The sequence below is a fragment of the Somniosus microcephalus genome, chromosome 26, assembly GCF_052327205.1.
Source record: "Somniosus microcephalus isolate GS21.2 chromosome 26, FLI_Smic_1.0, whole genome shotgun sequence".
NCBI classification, from domain to species: Eukaryota; Metazoa; Chordata; class Chondrichthyes; order Squaliformes; family Somniosidae; genus Somniosus; species Somniosus microcephalus.
Window position 1 is genome coordinate 32,507,382 of NC_141012.1, and position 20,614 is coordinate 32,527,995.

General features: G+C 42.8%; 1 protein-coding gene across 1 annotated transcript in view; it reads right to left on the minus strand.

Annotated features, from left to right (window-relative positions):
- Nucleotides 1-322: 322 nt before the first annotated feature.
- The window catches only part of LOC147100385 (sialic acid-binding Ig-like lectin 12), a 72,802-nt gene continuing 52,510 nt past the window's right edge, over nucleotides 323-20,614 (minus strand). The window contains exons 8-11 of the mRNA XM_085968231.1: nucleotides 12,982-13,025; nucleotides 6,091-6,150; nucleotides 5,895-6,007; nucleotides 323-2,993 (exon numbers count right to left, since the gene is read on the minus strand). Of these exons, the coding sequence (XP_085824357.1) occupies nucleotides 2,856-2,993; nucleotides 5,895-6,007; nucleotides 6,091-6,150; nucleotides 12,982-13,025 (355 nt within the window). The 3' untranslated portion in view covers nucleotides 323-2,855. The remainder of the gene's footprint in view (nucleotides 2,994-5,894; nucleotides 6,008-6,090; nucleotides 6,151-12,981; nucleotides 13,026-20,614) is intronic.

Sequence of the window (20,614 nt, forward strand, 5' to 3'; positions counted from 1 at the left end):
GTCTTTTTTTTGTCTCTCAGTGGAAATGTTGGAGAATTTCAGTTTGTTTTTTGAAACTTACTGGAAGATGAATCTGAATTATTGGAGGCCCCCTGATTGGTGTTGCCTACATCCCTCCCTTCTTCATTTTAACTCCAAATTCAGTTAAAATGTTTTTCTTCTAAGAAAGAAGCAGACCATTTTTGAGAGGTTTAAGGTAATTTTGTTCTGTATAAAAAAAATTCAAACAACATAAACAATTAATTTTTGAATATTTTATATTTGTTTGTTTATTGAGAATAATGTTTATTAAAGACTTAATATGAAAAGAGACTTAGTGCACCTAGTGCTTGAAGGCAGGAGCTGGTCATTTAAGTGTAAGTGGTAGGACGGGGCTGCCTGACAATCCAGAAGCAGTCACAAATGGATTTGAGAAGGAACATGAAAGGCACGAACACAGTGAGGGTGCCTGATTGTCCAAAAGAGTCCAAAGACAGCTAAGGTCTCATTCTCCTAGGTCCCTCCCCTCCCCAGTACTGCTAGACCTTGGCCTCTCAATGCACCCAGAGTTTCCCAGATTCCTCCTGGACCCCAAGATTCTTCTCCAGATAGACTTTCTCCCAAGTCCCAGGACCCACCTTAATGTCTATAAGCCCCTAGACTGCCTTCCCAGTGTTTCTTGACCCAGGGACTATCCCCAACGCTCCCAGAGCCCGCTCTAAGTACTCCCTGATCTCAGGACTGCCTCCAGTACTCCCAGACCCTGGCATTTCTATTCTTAATGCTCTCAGATCCCAGATATCCCTCTCCAACTTATCACAAGACATCCATGGCTGATGCAAACACTGAAGATTGGATTTTATCGGTTGCCGGTCATAGGGAGGACCACACACTCTAAAGAATATCTTTGAAACTTTTACAAATGTTATAAAGTTGCAGCAAATAATAATTCAGCATTATGGGATACCAGTTAAATTCATGCTAACCTCTAATTGAGCATTTTTGATTTTTTTTCCAGCATTTTTAGTGCAATTGTTTGATATTTGCAATATGCCATATTTGTATGATTTTTGTATGCTCCTGGATTTTGCAGATTTGTAAAAAAGAGCCACTTTGACACACAACACTATTCTGTTCACAAGAATATGGTTTTAAAGTGTCAAATTGCATTACAGAATCCACTCTGAGCTGACCTGAGCAATGGAGAAAATATAAATGGCTACCATTTTCATATTGTTCACTCCAAGTTGCTAAATTTCCTGTACACAATATTTTTTGTATAAACATTTCCATGAAATAGTCTTTGTTTTATTTGTGCATCTCAGTCATGTTAACATTTTTGTGCTAATCTGCAATTCTGTACATTCAAACAGTACAATGTTGAGTCTTGTTCTTTAAATACATGCTTACAATTCTACTGTTGAAACAGCTGCTTAGTTATGTTAAAATGTCTCATTAGTCCATTGATGGCTTCGTGGGGACGTACACTGTGCAATGTGGTTCTGAACCATACAGTCCCAAAATGTTCCAGGTTTGGCCTTTGGTCTGTGCCGAGTTAGCCAAACGCAGGTAGGATGGCAGTTCTGTTCGCATCCTTGGTGTCACTTTTGACCCTGAGATGAGCTTCCGACCACATATCCACGCCGTCACCTCCGTAATATCGCCCGACTCCGCCCCGCCTCAGCTCTTCTGCTGCTGAAACCCTCATCCAGGCCTTTTTACCTCTAGACTTGATTATTCCATTGCACTCCTGGTCGGCCTCCCAGGTTCTACCTTCCATAAACTTAAGGTCATACAAAACTCTGCTGCCCGTGTCCTAACTCGAACCAAGCCCCGTTCGCCCATCACCCCTCTGCTCGCTGACTTACATTGGCTCCCTGTTAAGCAACGCCTCGATTTTAAAAATCCCTTCATGGACTCGACCCTCCCTATCTCTGCAATCTCCTTCAGCCCCACAACCCCCCGAGATATCTGGTCTCCTCCAATTCTGGCTTCTTGCGCTTCCCCGATATAGGGCCATGTCTTCAGCTGCCAGGGCCCTAAGCTCTGGAATTCCCTGCCTAAACCCCTCCACCTCGCCGCCTCTCTCTCCTCTTTTAAGGCGCTCCTTAAAACCTACCTCTTTGACCAAGCTTTTGGTCTTCTACCCTAATATCCTCTTATGTGGCTCGGTGTCAAATTTTGTTTGATAACGCTCCTGTGAAGCGCCTTGGGGCATTTTACTATTTTAAAGGCCCTATATAAATACAAGTTGTTGTTGTTATTACATTTGGCCTCTTGTCCCTAGGCCATGAACAGGGCAGAAAAGTCAGCTAAGGTTCCGACTCCTCATTGTTATCCAATGTCTCCCACTGTAAAATCCATAGACGGATGGGTGAAGACAAATTGCAGTTGGCTGTGGTGCCTCCCAAATGGAATGGCCAGACTTAGACTTCTTAGAAGATGCATTTTGGGCCCTTCAACACTAAATATAAACTCAAAGCTTAGGCCGCACATAAGAAATGGTCAGGTAGTTGGGGTACCCAGAGAGTTGCTGGTACCCTGCCATGATTGTGCATTTAGCAGGAGCAGGAAAGAAAACCGGGGTGGGGGGGAAAATACCATGTTACAAAATTTTTTGACCCTTGACAGATTTCCAATACCTGAAAAAAATGAATGATATAGTCTTAACAGAATCGCAGGCAACACTATGAAGTGATACACACCTCCTGTGGCTCAATGTTAGTTCTTGTTCATTCAGTCCCAGTCCTTCAGTTTGGAGATGTTTGTTCCATCAATAAAGCTACTTCATTTCTGCAAGTATTTTTGTGAAGACTGGTGAGCAGTTTGTTGGTGATGCTGCAATATAGCAGAAAGCTAATCTCAGGGTTCCACAGTCAAGCAGTTCTCAAGTCCTGGCGTGAAACTCGGACTGCAGAATATTCAGATGTATCATCAACTTGTTTGTGAGGAGATGAACCACGGATGTATTTGAAGTCTCGCCTGGTATTTTCCTCTGTTATATCAGGAACTTGCTGTGACAAGTGTACAAAAAAATATGAAAAATCACGTTCACAATCTTTTTAAGAAGCACCTAATAAATGTGGGATAAAATCATAAAATGCTGGAAACACACAGCAGGTCAGGCAGCATCTGTGGGGAGAGGAAGGCGGGGCTAATGGTTCAGGTCTATGAACCTTTGCCAGAACCGAAGGGTCATAAGACCTGATACGTTAACCATACTTTCCTCTCTCCGCAGATGCTGCCCGACCTGCTGAGTGTTTCCAGTATTTTCTGTTACTATTTCAGATTTCCAGCATCCGCAGTATTTTGCCTTTTGTCTGATAAAGATGGGGCCATTTTGCATTCCTATTCCCACCTCTTTAATGTGCTTTGTTGTGATTTTCCTTACAGCAACAATCCAGCATACAGCCTGGCTGGGATCCACAGAATTCTCAGAAACAGAAGGGGAAAAGAACCTTCTCCTCCACCCCCAGTTTCCAGGTACCATATCAGATCTGAAAACTTACAGAACTCATTGCCCTTTGTCTCCTTGTGTAGATAAGGGAGGACGGAACACATTTTTCACAGCAAAGCATATGAACAAGTTGATTTTCAATAAAGATAACAAATAGAGAATGAACTGTTTTGAACTAAATATGATAATAGGCTTAAACCAAGACTGCGAGATTGCAAATTTATATAGGTGTGAGATGCAGGGTGTAGCAGAAATATCGTCCACTCTCAGACTGTGAAGGCAGAACTTTCCAACTTTATCTCGAATTGTTCTGATAAGTCACACATTGGGTGTGAGGCCCGGTCAATGGTACTTGGAATTAGCAACTTTTGCCCAGGGTATCAGAAAAGGCTATCTCATAGTAGTAGAAAGTGACATGTTGTAATATCTAGCACATTTACGTTGAAACAGTTTTCCATTTTCTCTCTTTTCTGGTTTGAAACAGAATTGAGTTTTCTTTCCTCTAGAATAAGGATCAAGCAAATCTAAAAGAATTGATTCTGGATATTGGGAATAACATTCACAGTAGCCACAGGTTACAAAGATATTACTAAATTTCAAATGTTAGGAATGTAAAGATGATTTGAGATAACTATGGAGAGTTCTATCCGTGTCAGGACAAAAAGTTATTGAAAAGTTGACATTTGGTTCTGAAGACACTAACATTTGATTCCACTGAAGCCAAAGGCTAAATTTGAAAGCTTCCAAAATGACGATAGATGTTACAAAATATCTATTGTGTAGGAAAAACTACTCCATTAGATTGTAGTATGATCTCCTCTATGCCAAGGAGCATGCGCAAGAATAGTACACATTTGGATATTAGTGCACCTTAGTGCAAGCACTACTGACCTAATAGTTGCCTCTCCGTGGCAACTGTCTGAGGCTGAACCAGACAGTTCGCAAACTTGGTGTCATATTTGACCCCCAGTTGAGCTTCCAACCACATATCTGTGCCATCACTAAGATCGCCTATTTCCACCTCCAGAACATCACCGACTCCGCCCCCGCCTCAGCTCATCTGCTGCTGAAAGCCTCATTCATGCCTTTGTTACCGCTAGACTTGACTATTCCAATGCACTCCTGGCTGGTCTCTCATGTTCTACCCTCTGTAAACGTGTAGTCATCCAAAACTCTGCTGCCCATGTCCTAACTCGTACCAAGTCCCGTTTACCCATCACTCCTGTGCTCGCTGACCTACATTGGCTCCCGGTTAAGCAATGCCTCGATTTTAAAATTCTCATCCTTGTTTTCAAATCCCTCCATGGCCTCGCCCCTCCCTATCTCTGTAATCTCCTCAAGCCCTATAACTCTCGAAGATATCTGCGCTCCTCCAATTCTGGCCTCTTGAGCATCCCTGATTGTAATTGCTCCACCATTGATGGCCGTGCCTTCAGCTGCCAAGGCCCTAAGCTCTGGAATTCCCTTCCTACACCTCTCCACTTCTCTAGCCTTCTTTCCTCCTTTAAGATGCACCTTAAAACCTACCTCTTTGACCCTCATCTGTCCTAATATCTCTTTATTTGACTCGGTGTCAAATTTTGTTTGATAATGCTCCTGTGATGTGCCTTGTGATGTTTTACTATGTTAAAGGTGCAACATAAATACAAGCTGTGTTGTTTTTGTTGTTAGACAGGGTAGATGTGTCGGTATCACATGGCCATGTGAACCATACTTCAATATACTATCGGAGTAGGGCAGACACATACCTATGATAAGAATCAAAAGACTAAGATCTCACAATAGCAGAATATCAGACTAAAGGTTTTCCTTCCATGCCACATTCATGTACTTTGTGCATAAAATTTAAAAACCAGTTGATTTACAAATGTCATGGATTCAATTCCTCCCCTACCCTGTATTCAGTTTACAGTTTCAGACATACAACTATGAAGAGGCAACAAGTTGAAACAAAGCATATCACTATACATATGGAAGTAAAGTCCTGATCAAGGTCACTATTAGAATAGCACTGGAAGAAATTCAAGAGTACAGCAGCACCCTTCCGCTGCATGACTTTTAGGTAGCAGAGAGTATTAGAGCTATTCACTGTCTACTAATGGGTCATGGACAACACTATGTATTCTCCCAAATCCTACATGAAGTTAAGAAGCCGGACTGACTACAATTTCCTGTACTATCAGAATCACTCTCTGAATACATTTCTTTCCCTCACTGCAGGCCCAGCTGTAAAGAGGGACTTCTGCGCCATGGAGGTGCATTTAATGAATCCTTCCTCTCCTCACGAAACAGTTTGTGTGGTGATAGGACTTTTATTCAGCGGAGAAGGGCACAATGCTTCACTGGGTATATTTCTTCTGAGGGACATTGACTCATGACTGTCCCATGATGGCTAGTGGGCTTAAGGTATGTGAAGGAGAAGTGAACAAGGAAGGTTATACTGGAATAATATTAATACCTCGGGCTGTTGGTTGTAGAATTGTCGCTTTGGATTAAAAATGACAATGTCTGCATAGGACACTTCTTCATCTTCCTCTTCTACATTGTTCCATTCATTAACATAAGCTGCCTCTGGGGATAAAAAAGAACTATATAAAACATCCATTGTCGTATTAAGATACGGAAGGGTTTTAGGTCGATGAAGTTTAACTTACCTGTTGGATGTTTTGGACTGCTTGGTAGACTCTTTCTCCTGACTATTGCATATATTGTATCTGCAAATTGAAACAGAATATGTGAGTATTAAAGTGGGAGAAGGAGATAGAGAATAAATTCCAAAATGCTCCCAGCACCAACGCTAACACACTCACTGATGTAACAAAACTCACTAAGCACTTGGTTTGAGTGTAAAACAAGGCTTTAATCAACTGTTTCCCAACCATGAGTTCCAGTTACATCACTAGTTCCTGGTTACAAAAACGTCCTGAGCAAGCTGGGCCCACGCCCGAGTATTTATACTTTCCTTGGACGGCGCCACCAGCTGGCCACCCAGTGTTATCTCATGAGTCATTTCTACATGAATGGTAAGATTCATGACACTCACCAAGATGGCGTCCGGTGCAGCCCACACCAGAAGTGTGTGTGCGTGTGGCTTGGACGTTGCGCCCAAACAACGGGCGCTACACAATCAAATTTTTAGCCCAGATGTTTTGCTGCACTTTGTGAGGAAGTGGGTGCAGAGATGGCTATCTCCAGGCAGAATGCTTACCCATATATTTACTCTCAAGGAAAATGTACCTACTTTCATAGCTGATAAGAAGCCTGAACTTGCCGAGGTGCTAAAAGATGACATGTGGCCGGCTAAACTGGGTTCCCTCACAGACATATTCAGTGAAATGAATAAGTTGAATAAAACTCTACAAGGTGGGAGAACTCATTTTTTTTTGCCCAGCGTGAAAGAATTGATGCATTCAAAAGGAAACTGGAAGTCTGGAAAGTTCTTGTCTGTGGGGGGCCCTACGGATATGTTTGAGCTCTTACTTTCTTTTGTTCAAAAAAAATGTTGACTTCGACACAATCAAACCACAGCTGGTAGCGCATCTTTCTGGTCTGCACAACAAATTTAATACTTACTTTCCAGAACTCACGACCGAACAACTCGCTACACACCTGTGGGCTTCAAACCCCTTTAGTGAGAATATTGAAACTAAACTACAAACCTCTGTCCCATCAAAGCTATTAGAGGTGCTCACTGACATCTCATCAGACAGCTCCTTCCGAACCAAAGGCCGCTGGAGACATTTTGGTGTGAATGCTCCGATGAATACAGTGCTGCTTCTTCTGCAACGCTGAAAGTGTTGGTCTCATTTAGTACAGCCTACTAATGCGAAGCTGTGTTTTCAGCAATGAAAGCAAAAGTACCGCACCAGGATGAACATTGACCATGATATGCGCGTGTGCTTGCCGAAGATACCTCCTCATCTTGACAGAATTGTTGCTCAGCACCAGTAACAAGTTTTACATTAAGTAAGTTAAACAAAAATAATAATAAATATATATGCTTAATTGTATAACTAATTTTTATTCAGAAAAAACACTTGTGTTACAGCTGTGGCTCAGTTGGCAGCACTATCGCCTCAGAAGGTTGTGGGAACGATAGCATAGTGGCTATCCAGAAGCCTGGACTAATGATCCGGAGACATGGGGGTCGATTTTCCCGAACCTGTCGGGAAGAAGGTGGGACTTCAACTTTCGGGTTTTAGACCCGCCTACTTCGACGTCCGGCCAATCTGCGCGATTTTCCCTTGATTGACCTTGTTGAGCCTGCCCAGCGGGCTCAGCAGTCCAATTAAGGGCCACCCGGCAACAGGTGACATCACAGACTGCAATTTCATCTGTCAAGAGTTCTTGACAGATGAAATATCAGCGTTTCACAGCTGTTTGAAGCTGTGAAACACTGACAGTCTGACTTCTAACATGAGTCCTTATACACAGACTCAGTTAGAAATCTCAGCAGCACTCAAAGCTGAAGGCTGTCACTTTTCACAGATCGCAGCCGTTCAGCTTTAAGTGCCGGCTGAGTGATGGGCTCCCGACGGCTACAGGAAGAAAGGCTGCTAAGGTAAGTACAGGTAAGTAAAAGTTCTTTACACACTTTAGACACACCAAACACACTTACCTTTGCACTCATGCACCCATCACTCACCTGAGCACCGACATCGCGACCCCTCCAACTCCTTCAACCCGACGGCCCGCCTGCTCTAACCTGGCGTGATTTGGAACCGTCGGGAATCCCACACGAAACCCCTCAAAATAGGGATTAGGCTAAAAACTGCCTGTTAACTACCTGTTAACAGGCAGTTAATTGACACTAATCCCTTCCCACCTGGTTTCGGTGGGTCCCAGTACGGGGCGGGTACCTGCCGCCCCTGAAAGTTGCGCGGGGCGGGGTTTTGGGCGGGATGGTGTCGGGACCCCTGAATTCAGGATTTCCCCCCCCCCCCCACATGCCTGAAACCCCACCTGACGGCTCCAGGAAAATCTAGCCCATGAGTTCAAATTCCCACCATGGCAGTTAATTAAATAAATCAGGAATAAAAAGATAGTATCAGTAATGGTGACCATGAAACTACTGGATTGTCATAAAAACCCATCTGGTTTATTAATGTCCTTTAGGGAAGGAAATCTGCCATCCTTATCTGGTCTATATGTAACTTCAGACCCACAGCAATGAGGTTGACTCTTAACTGCCCTCTGAAATGGCCTAGCAAGCAAATGGGTAATAAATGCTGGCCTTGCTGGTGATGCCCACATCCCGTGAATGAAATTTAAAAAAAAAGTGCCACTCCAGAGACTTAAGCACAAAAATCTAGGCTGATACTCCAGTGCAGTACTGAGGGAGTGCTGCACTGTCAGAGGTGGCGTCTTTCGGATGAGACATTAAACCGAGGCCCCGTCTGCTCTCTCAAGTGGACGTAAAAGATCGTATGGCACTATTTCGAAGAGCAGGGGAGTTATCCCCAGTGTCCTGGCCAATATTTATCCCTCAATCAAAATCACTAAAACAGATTATGTGGTCATTATCATAGTGCTGTTTGTGGGAGCTTGCTATGCGCAAATTGGCTTCCACGTTTCTTACATTACAACAGTGACTACACTTCAAAAAGTATTTCACTGGCTGTAAAGCAATTTGCGACGTCCGGTAGTCGTGAAAGGCGCTATATAAATGCAAGTCTTTCTTTTCTTCTTTCTTACTGCAAAACTTTTATACAGAAAAAATATGTGTGTTACAAGGGGTCGGCAAAAATTTGTAACAGGGGAGGGGGGCCTCAGAAGCAAAAGATTGAGAACCTTTGCCACTGACAATTTCTCAGGTGTTAACCATCAGGAAGGATAGCTGTTCCCATTCATCTATCATTGCTTCTCTTCAGCTGGTTCCAAAGAACTAAGTATGGGGTGACTCGCTATCTGACCTTCCCTGCCTTTTAGTTAAGGAGTGCCTCACCTTAGATCAATGCATCCCCTGATGGGCTGGTTAAAATTTGCATGTGAGTAATAATGGGGGGAAGCACACATGCTGCCAATCTGTAGCACAGCGCATCACCACAGTGTTTGAGCCTAAGAAACAGAAACTTTGAACTTTTGCCTTGTCTTTATAGATTGATTGCTAGTATCCCACATCACCCAGAATAGGCAACATTTGTCGCAATCTCAGCAAGTGTAAGCTACTCAAACTTAGCCGAGCCGGATCAAAAACTTGCAGGAGCAACGTTTACATATGAACAGTTATCCACATGTCTGCTGTGTCTTTGTCTCTGGTTGTCCCTTATCAGTAACATGATAAAAGATTTTGAAAGAAGACAAAAAGACAAGACAGAAATGGGAGAATTTTCCTCTGTGTCCCTGGCCAAAATGTGTGAGACTGCAGCAGAAACGATGGGGAAGTGGGATGTTGAGACCCACTGCCGCCTCACCGCCCGTACTACAACTGCCCACTCCTTCCCCGTCCACTGTTGGGGCAAGGACTGGGCCCTGGTGGATTTTCTGTCTTTCCTCCTGTGTTACTGCTGCTTCTCAGGGCCACCATGGGGAAGATGACGGTGGCCCCTGGAAAGTGATGGTAACGGCGAGGTGCTCCCGTGAAGGGGGAGGAACTTGTAGTGGCCTCTTCTCCCTCCATTCTGTCCCAGTGACTTATCTGTTGAAGGACCTGGTCTCTGCTGAGACCTTCAGTGGCTCTTTGCTTAAGATCTTCCGGGGCGCTTCTGCCCCTTTGACATCTCTCGTTGGATCTCTGCAGTTGGAATTTCCTCCTTTGCACTGGTGGGCTCTCTTTTGATGGTGGGAATCTTCTGGGAGTCTGCCATGCATATTTAAATGGGTCGTGGCCCATCAGGGGATGCATTGATCTAAGGTGAGGCACTCCTTAACTAAAAGGCGGAGAAAGTCAAATAGATAGTCAACCCATACCGCTTCTACTTAGTTCCTTGCAACCAGCTGAAGAGCAGCAGTACGGGTGGGGGGTGGGCAGGGGTCTCACCTCATCAGTACTCTGCCTCAAAGTGGAGAACTCTCCACAAAAAGAAAACAAAATGGTAACAACCAATTCTGAGGTATGGTTCCATCGGCAGTGACAGGACTAGTAATTCCCCTAGTGGTCATTATAACTTTCACCCTGATACTTACAGATTCCTATTATGTGTTCAAATGCATTTTCCCATTAAAGGTTCAGAGCTGAGCCTAGATATTGAGTCAAGGGTAATTGTGCAATTGTTGGGATCATAAATGCAGAGCATGCATTCCCAGCAGAGCTCACTGGATAGTACCCAGGAGCAGACACCCTGGGTGATTCATTTTCTCTCTCTACTGCAGTAAAGCTGATGCTAGTTGTAGCCTGCCCCAGCCAATTCCTCAAACATGGGACTTTCCTGTCACACCACAAGGTGCACTTAACTACAGACCCATTGAGTGAGAGCTCCAGCAAATGATTTTTGTAGCATTGACCACAGTCAATAATTAGAAACCAAATGCTTAGTAACTTAGGAACGCACATCCCTTTTTGACCTGAGGTTGCATGATTTACTACAATTTGCTATCACATTTTAACCACAAATGATTTTGCAAAATGAATGTAGCTCTGACTCCAGCATCAGTGAGGTTTGCCAATCGGGACTTAACTTCCTGATTTTCTGAATAAAGCATCAATGGCCCTGTTTTCATTGGGTTAATGGTTGGAAATCAAAAAAGTAGGTGGGTGCAATTTTGCTGCCAATGACTTCCTGAAATGCAAATCAGTTTGTGCGAATGAAAAAAAACCATCCAATTACAATGCACAATGTAATGCCTTTTTCACGCTTATAAATCAGGTATTGACATTTAACCTGTATAAGTGTCAAATATTTTGTTTCGCCAACTGTGGAAAGTACAAACCTTTTCCACAATGATACTATAAAAACTTAGGAACAACTGTTTTATTGATCAGGACATGAAAGTTACGATTGGCAACATGTTTGAAAAGCACGGTGAGCGTTTTGGTACAGTGGAAGAGGGGCAGTCCACAAGATTGCATCAGACACAAAGAGCGTGGCAGTCTATCACAGACCAGTGAACTTAGGGTGGAATATTGAAAACACCCGGAAGGAAATCTGGAAGAAGTAACTTAAAAGGGCGTATCAAGTTATGACAAGGTTAATATGCTGTCTTAACATGAAAGACACATGAAGACATGCAACTAGGTAAATAGTACAGGCTAATGTAATTGTGTTACACCTGCCAGGATGGCAAAAAGAATATGCTACTGGAATGAATTCATATGGTTCATATCGCCCTATCTGAATTCCCATTATACTTAAAGGCCAAAGTTGCATGCAACAGAGGCCAAGGAGTGGAATTAGGAAATGGTCATTGCAGCGGATGAAGCTTCTACCATGATTTCAAGAAAGTAATTTTCACGTTTTGGGTCCTCATGTTTGATGTAGATTCTCTGGTTGAAAAGTGGACAGGCAGGCAGCCAGCTTGCTAGCTTCTGCCAATAAGAACATACAAACAGTTACTGGGCTATATACCAGAGCAGCCAATGGTGATATTCTTTCCAATTCATGTATTTCGTGTTTTGGCAGCAGCAGCCTCTGTTCTGCTGTTTGGTGATGACCCAGTATAAGAACAAAGTCCGTGGACATATAATGCCACCACACTCCTTGAACTGAAGTGGCACACCTGGTATTGGAGGTACAGAATGACCAATTGGATAGAGTTGGATTTTCTTAACGAACCCTCAGCAGTCCTTCAACTAATATAATGGATCAATATACTAAACCACCATAGAAACATAGGAATTGCTAGATGAAAAAGACTAAGGTCCATCTAGTTTGCCTTCTACCATCCTGCTAGCCTGATATAATGATAATGGAGTTGTTGACGAACCATAGTAATAAATCTCTATTAATTAGTCTACTAGAGACTCAGAATTGACATGAAGAAAACCCCGGTCGGTGCTGGGGAGCTTTGCGAACCATAGGTCTAAAGTCACCCTTTTCCTCCCAAGCACACTACACTTACCACATGCCATGTCTCAAATTACTCATCTACTGTATCCCAAAATGTTATATTCTGAAAGAAATCTATCTAATTTGCATTTGAATGAATCAATACTAACTGCTTCCACCATCTCCCGAGGGAGCCTGTTCCATAGATTTATGATTTGCTCACTGAATTATTGTTTCCTCGGATTAGTTTTGAATTTACCCTCTTCAATTGAAGGCCATGTCCTCTGGGTCTGCTGTTCTGGACAAGGTAAAATCGTTTGCTTTTTGGTGCAACTCTACCATGCTTTATGAACTCTTGCATTTTATAGCTGTTTTGTCCCGTGCATGAGTTCTGTTACGATGTCCACCTAACATTTGGAGTACACCAATATTTACAAATGGGGCTGTTTTTCTTGTTCCAACATTTTCTTTGAAAGATAACCCATTTAATTGAATAGGTGGACATTGCAGAGCTACCAGGTGGTATTTCCATAGTTCTGAGGATAAATAGTATTATACCATGTTGTTGCATAGATGCACCCTTACTGTACTAAAACACAATGTTATAAACAATGTACCTACCCGTCTCACTGTTGCAACTTGCACTCCTGCCCATGGTTTCTGGACTTGAACAGATGGAAATAAAACAAAATTAATATGATACAAGAAACTAGAGTATTTCAGAACAGAACACTATCAGTTCCATTTTATTCCTCTATGGTCCAGTAACGCTGGGTGTAAGAACGGGAAACAACTGTCACCGACATTAGTATTTTAATATAACTTACATAATGGTGGATCACAGCTTTAATGGCATTTGTAAATTAGATGTTGTGTGACTTGTATTATCTAACCTACCATTGTAAGGATGTGGCTGGGTAGACTGTGTTGCAAATAAAAGTGACAGCCCTTCCAAGTTCACCTTTGTGCAGATTTCTTTTCCACTTAGAATAGGTTAAAGTACAGTCATCCTTTTCTTCAAATATGCATTTAAATATGTCACATTTTATCATGGCTGTGTCACTCTATTTGTTGAGGTGATACATGTTATAATTTTAGCATATCAGCACTGATAAATAGAAACCCTCTCACCAGTGTTGAAAAAATAATCCTATCGGTCAACCCACCGATGATAACAGGGGAGGGGGAATACAGTTAGTCCAATAAAAAATTACTGCTTACACAAGACACAGTTTGTCGTTATAATTTCTCCATTAGTGAGTGTAAATAACATCAGAGGTCCTGCTGTGTCAGTTAATGGTAAGAGGCATGTTACACTTTCTCGATTATTGAAGGAAACAAAGAAACTGCATGCCATGTAGAAACATAGAAGATAGGAGCAGGAGTGGGCCATTCGGCCCCTCGAGCCTGCTCCGCCATTCAATGAGATCATGGCTGATCATTCAAATTCAGTACTGTCCCTGCTTTCTCCCCATATCCCTTGATCCCTTTAGCCTTAAGAAATATATCTAACTCCTTCTTGAATATATTGAATAAGTTGGCCTCAACTGCCTTCTGTGGTAGAGAATTCCACAGGTTCACCACTCTCTGGGTGAAGAAATTCCTACTCATCTCAGTCCTAAATGGCTTACCCCTTATCCTTAGATTGTGACCCCTGGTTCTGGGCTCCCCCCGTCATCGGGAACATCCTTCCTGCATCTAGTCTGTCTAGTCCTGTTAGAATTTTATATAGAGGTTGTAGTCAAGTGTCATGACACAGATAGTATTTTCTACAGTGGAAACAGAGCTGCAAAAGAGGGCACGTCAGAGGACATGTGTTTGACATTCATAGATCTTTTGGGGAAGTCAGGATCCAGGCCACAGTTCCTTCAAAAGTGGTAGCACTTGAAGTTTGCTAGACCAAGATCTCACTTTAGCCCAAAGGCACCCATAACCACATCTCTGTCCAGCACACCACTCTCACGCCATGACTATAGACTGTTAGAAATTAGGAATACCTAAAGAAATATATGGTTATGCGAATGAAATTGTGATGCAAATAATACTGTGTTTAGATGATTCTATTAGAGCTCGAGACAAGTAAGGAGTCAATGTATAAGTTGTGTTTTACTGGAACTTCTTAAGTTTCGTTTTCCTGGAAAATGAGTATGAAATAAGAGACTCTAGCCTTGGGAGGATAGGGCCAGATGAGATAAGGGGAAAACAGTCCTCAACATGCTGTAAGGCCATGATTGGTTAGGTACAGAAACCATGTGTTAAAAGGACCCCTGACAGGTGGAAGATAACAGGAGGGTTCCATGGTTTAAATAAAGAACACAACATACAATTGGGCACATTGTTTTAAGGGGAACTTCTACAGGTTAAATGGCCTTGTCAATATTTTACCCCAGGTTCACCCCTAAAAAGTATAAAAGACCTGAAAAAGCCTCCAGTGCAGGCAGTGGAGTGAGAGTTCCTGAGGGTGGATCAATACTGACTTTGGTCAAACACTCTTGGGTAGTTCAGGAAGAGAGAGGAAGAAGAACTGTTCATACATGCCAACCGTCTGTCCAATCGGGGCCTGTACTCACTACTTCTCACGGTCGTACATTTTTGCTGTATAACTAGTGTATTACATCCATCTGTAACTCCAATTAAACACAACATACCCACCATATTGATTTGCACTCGATCCTGATTATTTGGAAGACCAGAGATAATCTAATCTTAACAGACTTCATAGAAGGCCTGAAGGAAGCTAAGTGAGACAAATGGACTACCAGCTAACAGAGAACAGTAGAAAGTTCAGACATAAATCCTCCAAATTACTAAATGTAGTACAGTAAACTCTTGTTTAAACAGCACTTAATCATCCAGAATACTTTAATAACCAGCAAAATAGAGAACGGGTAATCTTGCCGAATCCATCCAGCACTCGTTTTGCCGAGTCCGAGTCTCCCACGGTGGCCGGTTTAGTCAGTGGTTTTTATTTTTGTTTGTGTTAAAAATTTCCTTGGTAGGTAAACCTCTCTGTTATCCAGAATTTTTCATCAACCGGCACCATCCTGGTCCCATAGGTGCTGGATAAGAAAGAGTTTACTGTAATATGTGGGAGAGTGAACACAAAATCTTCCTTAATCTCATACATTCTCCACCAGTTCCATCCCAACCTGTCAGAATGGAGAGGCTGCAGCAAGACAGGGACAGTTCTACACACTTACTGCACAATGATCTGAAGCACCACAAAAGCCAATACCACCCATCTAAATCTCTCAGACTCAGTCCCCCCTCTCTGCTGGCCATACCTTGAAGGCAATGAGGATGCTGTGCAACATGCTAATATAGTTTCCTGATATGTATACCCTCGCATTTCTGGGACCATCCTTGTAAATCTTCTCTGCACCCTCTCCAGTGCCTCTATCTCCTTTTTATAATATGGCGACCAGAACTGTACGCAGTACTCCAAGTGTGGTCTAACCAAGGTCCGATACAAGTTTAGGATAACTTCACTACTTTTCAATTCTATACCTCTAGAAATAAACCCTAGTGCTTGGTTTGCTTTTTTTATGGCCTTGCTAACCTGTGTTGCAACTTTTAGTGATTTGTGTATTTGTACTCCGAGATCCCTTTGTTCCTCTACCCCACCTAGACTCGCACCCTCCAAGTGATAAGTGACCTCCCTATTCTTCCTACCAAAATGTAATACCTCACATTTATCTGTGTTGAACTTCATTTTCAAATTATATGCCCATTCTGCAAGTTTATTAATGTCCTCCTGTAATTTGTTGCAGTCCTCCTCAGTATTGACTATCCCCCCCAATTTGGTGTCATCGGCAAATTTATAAATTGTGTTTTTGATTCCAAAGTCTAAACCGTTAATGTAAATTGTGAACAACAGTGGTCCCAGCACTGATCCTTGTGGAACATGACTATCCACCTTCTGCCACTGTGAATAGCTCCCTTCACCCCTACTCTCTGCTTTCTGTCTTGAAGCCAGCTAGCTATCCATTCTGATACTTGTCCCCTGACTCCACATTCTCTGACCTTGTTCATCAGTCTATTATGGGGTACCTTATCAAAGGTCTTTTGAAAATCTAGATACATCTACTTCATTACCATTGTCTACTCTTTCTGTTACCTCTTCAAAACATTCAATGAGCTTGGTCAAGCAAGACTTTCCCTTTTGAAATCCATGCTGGTTATTCCTTATATTTTTGGTTTCTAGATGTTCTTCTATTTTCTCCTTCAGTAGGGATTCCATTATATGTCCTACCACCGATGTTAAGCTGACTGGTCTATAATTCCCTGGACATGTGCTGTCCCCCTTCTTGAATATAGTTATTAAGTTAGCTATCCGCCAGTCTTCTGGCACTATACCTTTTTCTAATGAATTGTTAGTATGTTTAGTAATGCCTCTGCTATCTCTTCCCTAGATTCTTTTAAAATGCGTGGATGCAATCCATCCGGACCAGGGGTTTTAACCTCTTTGAGTTTGATTAGTTCATTTGATATATCCCCTCTTTTTATTTTAAATGCACTTATCTCATTACTAATCTCATCATCCAGTGTCATGTCAACCTGTTCTATCGCCCTGATAAATATTGAAGCAAAATAATTATTTAATATTTCTGCCATCCCTCTATCATTACCTGTGGTATTATCATGTCTATTCCTTAATGGCCCTATTCCCACCCCAACCTTCCTTTTTTTATTGATGTGCTTGTAAAATATTTTACTATTTTGTTTAATGTTCCTTGATAATTTAATTTCATAGTTCCTCTTTGCCTTCCTAATTATTTTTTTGACTTCTCTCCTAATCTCTTCGTATTCTCCCTTATCATGCACTCCCCTGCTGTCCATGTACTTAATGTATGCCTCTTTCCTTACCCTCAATTATTCCCTTATAGCTTTATTCATCCATGGAGTCTCATTAGTGTTTAGTTTGTTCTTTCCTTTTAGCGGAATATATTGTTCCTGCACTTTGTTGAACACCATTTTAAATGTTTCCCATTGCTGTTCTACATCGTTGTTTGCCAATATTGTTACCCATTTTCTTTTCCCAAGTTCTATTCTCAGCCCCTCAAAATCAGCTTTTCTCCAATCTATTAACCTGGTTTTCATCATACTTATATCCTTCTTAATTATCATCTTAAAGCGTATTAGATTATGGTCACTATTGCCTAGATGTTCCCCTACTTTTACTTCTCTTATCTGCTCTGGTTCATTCCCCATTACTAGATCCAATAGCAAATCCTCCCTTGTTTGGCTTTTTACATATTAGGCTAGAAAGGAGTCCTGTACACATTGTAGGAACTCACTCTCTTATCCCCTTTACCTACCTCTTCTGTCCAATTAATATCAGGGTAGTTGAAATCCCCCAGGATTATTATTGTAAGTTTTTTACTTATTTCCCTAATTTGTCTGCATATTTCTTCTTCCTCCTCCCTTCCACTATTAGGTGGTCTGTAGACTATGCCTATTAGTGTAATCATTTATTATCTTTTACCTCTATCCATATGGGTTCTATTTTTGTCTTGCTGATAGCTGCATCACTTTTTTCTACTGCCATTATGTTATCCCAAATAAGTACAACTACTCCACCTCCCCTTTTTCCCGCTCTATCCTTTCTAAATATGTTACACCCTGCAATGTTTAATTCCCAGTCCTGATTTTTCAGTAGCCATGTCTCAGTAATCCCCACTATGTCTGGTTCCTCACAACGCATGATTGCCTCCAGCTTCCCTGTTTTATTATGGACACTGTGCACTTCTGTACAGACAATTTAACTCAATTTTAATAGTATTTCCTCTCACTTTATGATTAACCATATTTTTAGACTCCTGTTCTATAACTCTATTTATTCCCTTGCCATCAATGTCCCCCCCCACCTTACTTCATTCTTTCCTATGCTCTCTTTTCCTGATTTGTTTATATTTAGGCTGGTTACATTTCTTGTAGATCCCTCCCACCATCTTACTTGTTTAAAGCCTTTGCCACCTCCCTATGTACTCTTTCCACTAGGACACTGGTCCTATCCCGGTTCAGGTGGAGCCCATCCCATCGGTACAGCTCCTTCCTGTCCCAGAACTAGTGTCAGGGTCCCATGAAAATAACCCCTCTTTCCCACACCAGCCCTTTAGCCACGTGTTAATTCTCCTGATCTGTCTGCTTCTATACCAATTTGCACGTGGCTCAGGCAATAATCCAGAGATTATTACCCTTGAGGTCCTGCTTTTTAATTTAGTGCCTAACTCCTGATACTCTTTCAGCAGGATCTCCTCCCTGTTCCTACCTATGTCGTTTGTTCCAACGTGGACCACGACAACTGGATTTACCCCCTCCCTTTCCAAGTTCCTCTCAGGCCGCCATGAAATATCCCTTACCCTGGAACCAGGTAGGCAAGACACCCTTCCGGATTCTCGTTCTTGGCTGCAGAGGATGTTATCTATCCCCCTAATTATAGAGTCCCCTATCACTACCTCATTTCTATTCTGCTCGTCCCCCACTTGGACAGCCTTCTGAGCCACGGTGCCTTGGTCTGCATTGTGGCTGTCCTCCCTGCAGTCTTTCTCCTTGTCCTCACAGGTAGCGAGTACATTGTACCTGTTGGACAGGACCAGTGTCTGCAGGACCTTCTTCTCAACCTCTCCTAAATCCCTGCCACCCGGCTCCCTAACAGTCACACCCACCCTTTACTGAACCTGTGCTTTCCTCTGGGGTGTGACTGTACTCTGGATAAAACTGTCCAGAAATTCCTCCCCCTCCCTTACGTGTCGGAGTGTCTCCAACTCGCACTCCAGCTCAATGACTCTGAGCGAGAGCAGGACCAGCGAGCGCGGCGGGGATAAAAGGAGCGGCTGAAACCCTCATCCATGCCTTTGTTACCTCTAGACTTGACTAATGCAACTCACTCCTGGCTGGCCTCCCACATTCTACACTACATAAACTTGAGGTCATCCAAAACTCGGCTGCCCGTGTCCTGACTCGCACCAAGTCCCGTTCGCCCATCACCCTTGTGCTCGCTGACCTACATTGGCTCCCGATTAAGCAGCGTCTCAACTTCAAAATTCTCATCCTTGTTTTCAAATCCCTCCATGGCCTCGCCCCTCCCTATCTCTCTAATCTCCTTCAGCCCCACAAATCCCCAAGATATCTGCGCTCCTCTAATTCTGCCCTCCTGAGCATCCCTGATTATAATCACTGAACCATTGGTGGCCTTCTGTTGCCTAGGCCCTAAGCTCTGGAATTCCCTGCCTAAACCTCTCCACCTCGCTACCTCTCTTTCCTCCTTTAAGACGCTCCTTAAAACCTACCTCTTTGGTTTTTGGTCTTTTGGTCACCTGCCCCAATTTCTCCTTAAGTGGCTCAGTGTCAAATGTTTTGTCTTATAATGCTCCTGTGCAGCGCCTTGGGACATTTTACTATGTTAAAGGTGCTATATAAATACAAGTTGTTGTTATTGTTGTTGCCACTCAGCCCCAAGCACTGCACTTCCTTTAGTGCTTACAATTAGTAATTTTGAGGAACGAGTCCCAAGTAAAGCACAATTCACAAGTGGGGCACAAGTGGAATTGGCAGGAGGGGAAGCTGAAAGATCTTGTAAGTCTGTGATCAAATTTGCCAACCGCAAGGGCATGGGATTCGTATTCTACTGGGCTTGTCTTTAAATGGGAGTTTATGGAAAAGCAAAATGCATTTGCCACTTCCTTTGAGTCCACCTTGAGCAAACTGCACCAGCTGTCAGAGAATATTCAACAGTGCACCTGACATGACTGCAGTGCAATAGTTGGGATGTATTGACATCCAGAGGACCATGGAGTGAGGGGTATCCTTGCAGTCCTCTGTACGGGACCCCCAAAGCAGTGAAGGAGCAAACACAGAACAGAGATTTGCCATGAATGCTCTGACTGACACCACTTAGACTTTTAGAACTCAGTTACAGGAGGCTACCATTGCCAGATTTGATAGACCAGGTGAACATTTGGACAGAGCACTGACAGCAGGTTTTATCCACATTGGGGACCATCTATAGGCTGCTCTCAAGCAGATCACAGGGGGTCAACTGGAAGGTTCAGTACCAAGGCCATGGCGGGAGAAGGGTTTTTAATTTATCATTTGTCTGACGCTGTTTGTTGGTTTCAGTCATGGCAAGGCTATATTACTGGTAGAGGTCAGAAAGAGGCCAATGCTGGCCGAGGGGTAAGAATAAAGAAAGAACGAAAAAAAACTTGCATTTATATAGTGGCCCAGAAATTCCGTTCGCAGGCCTCCCGCG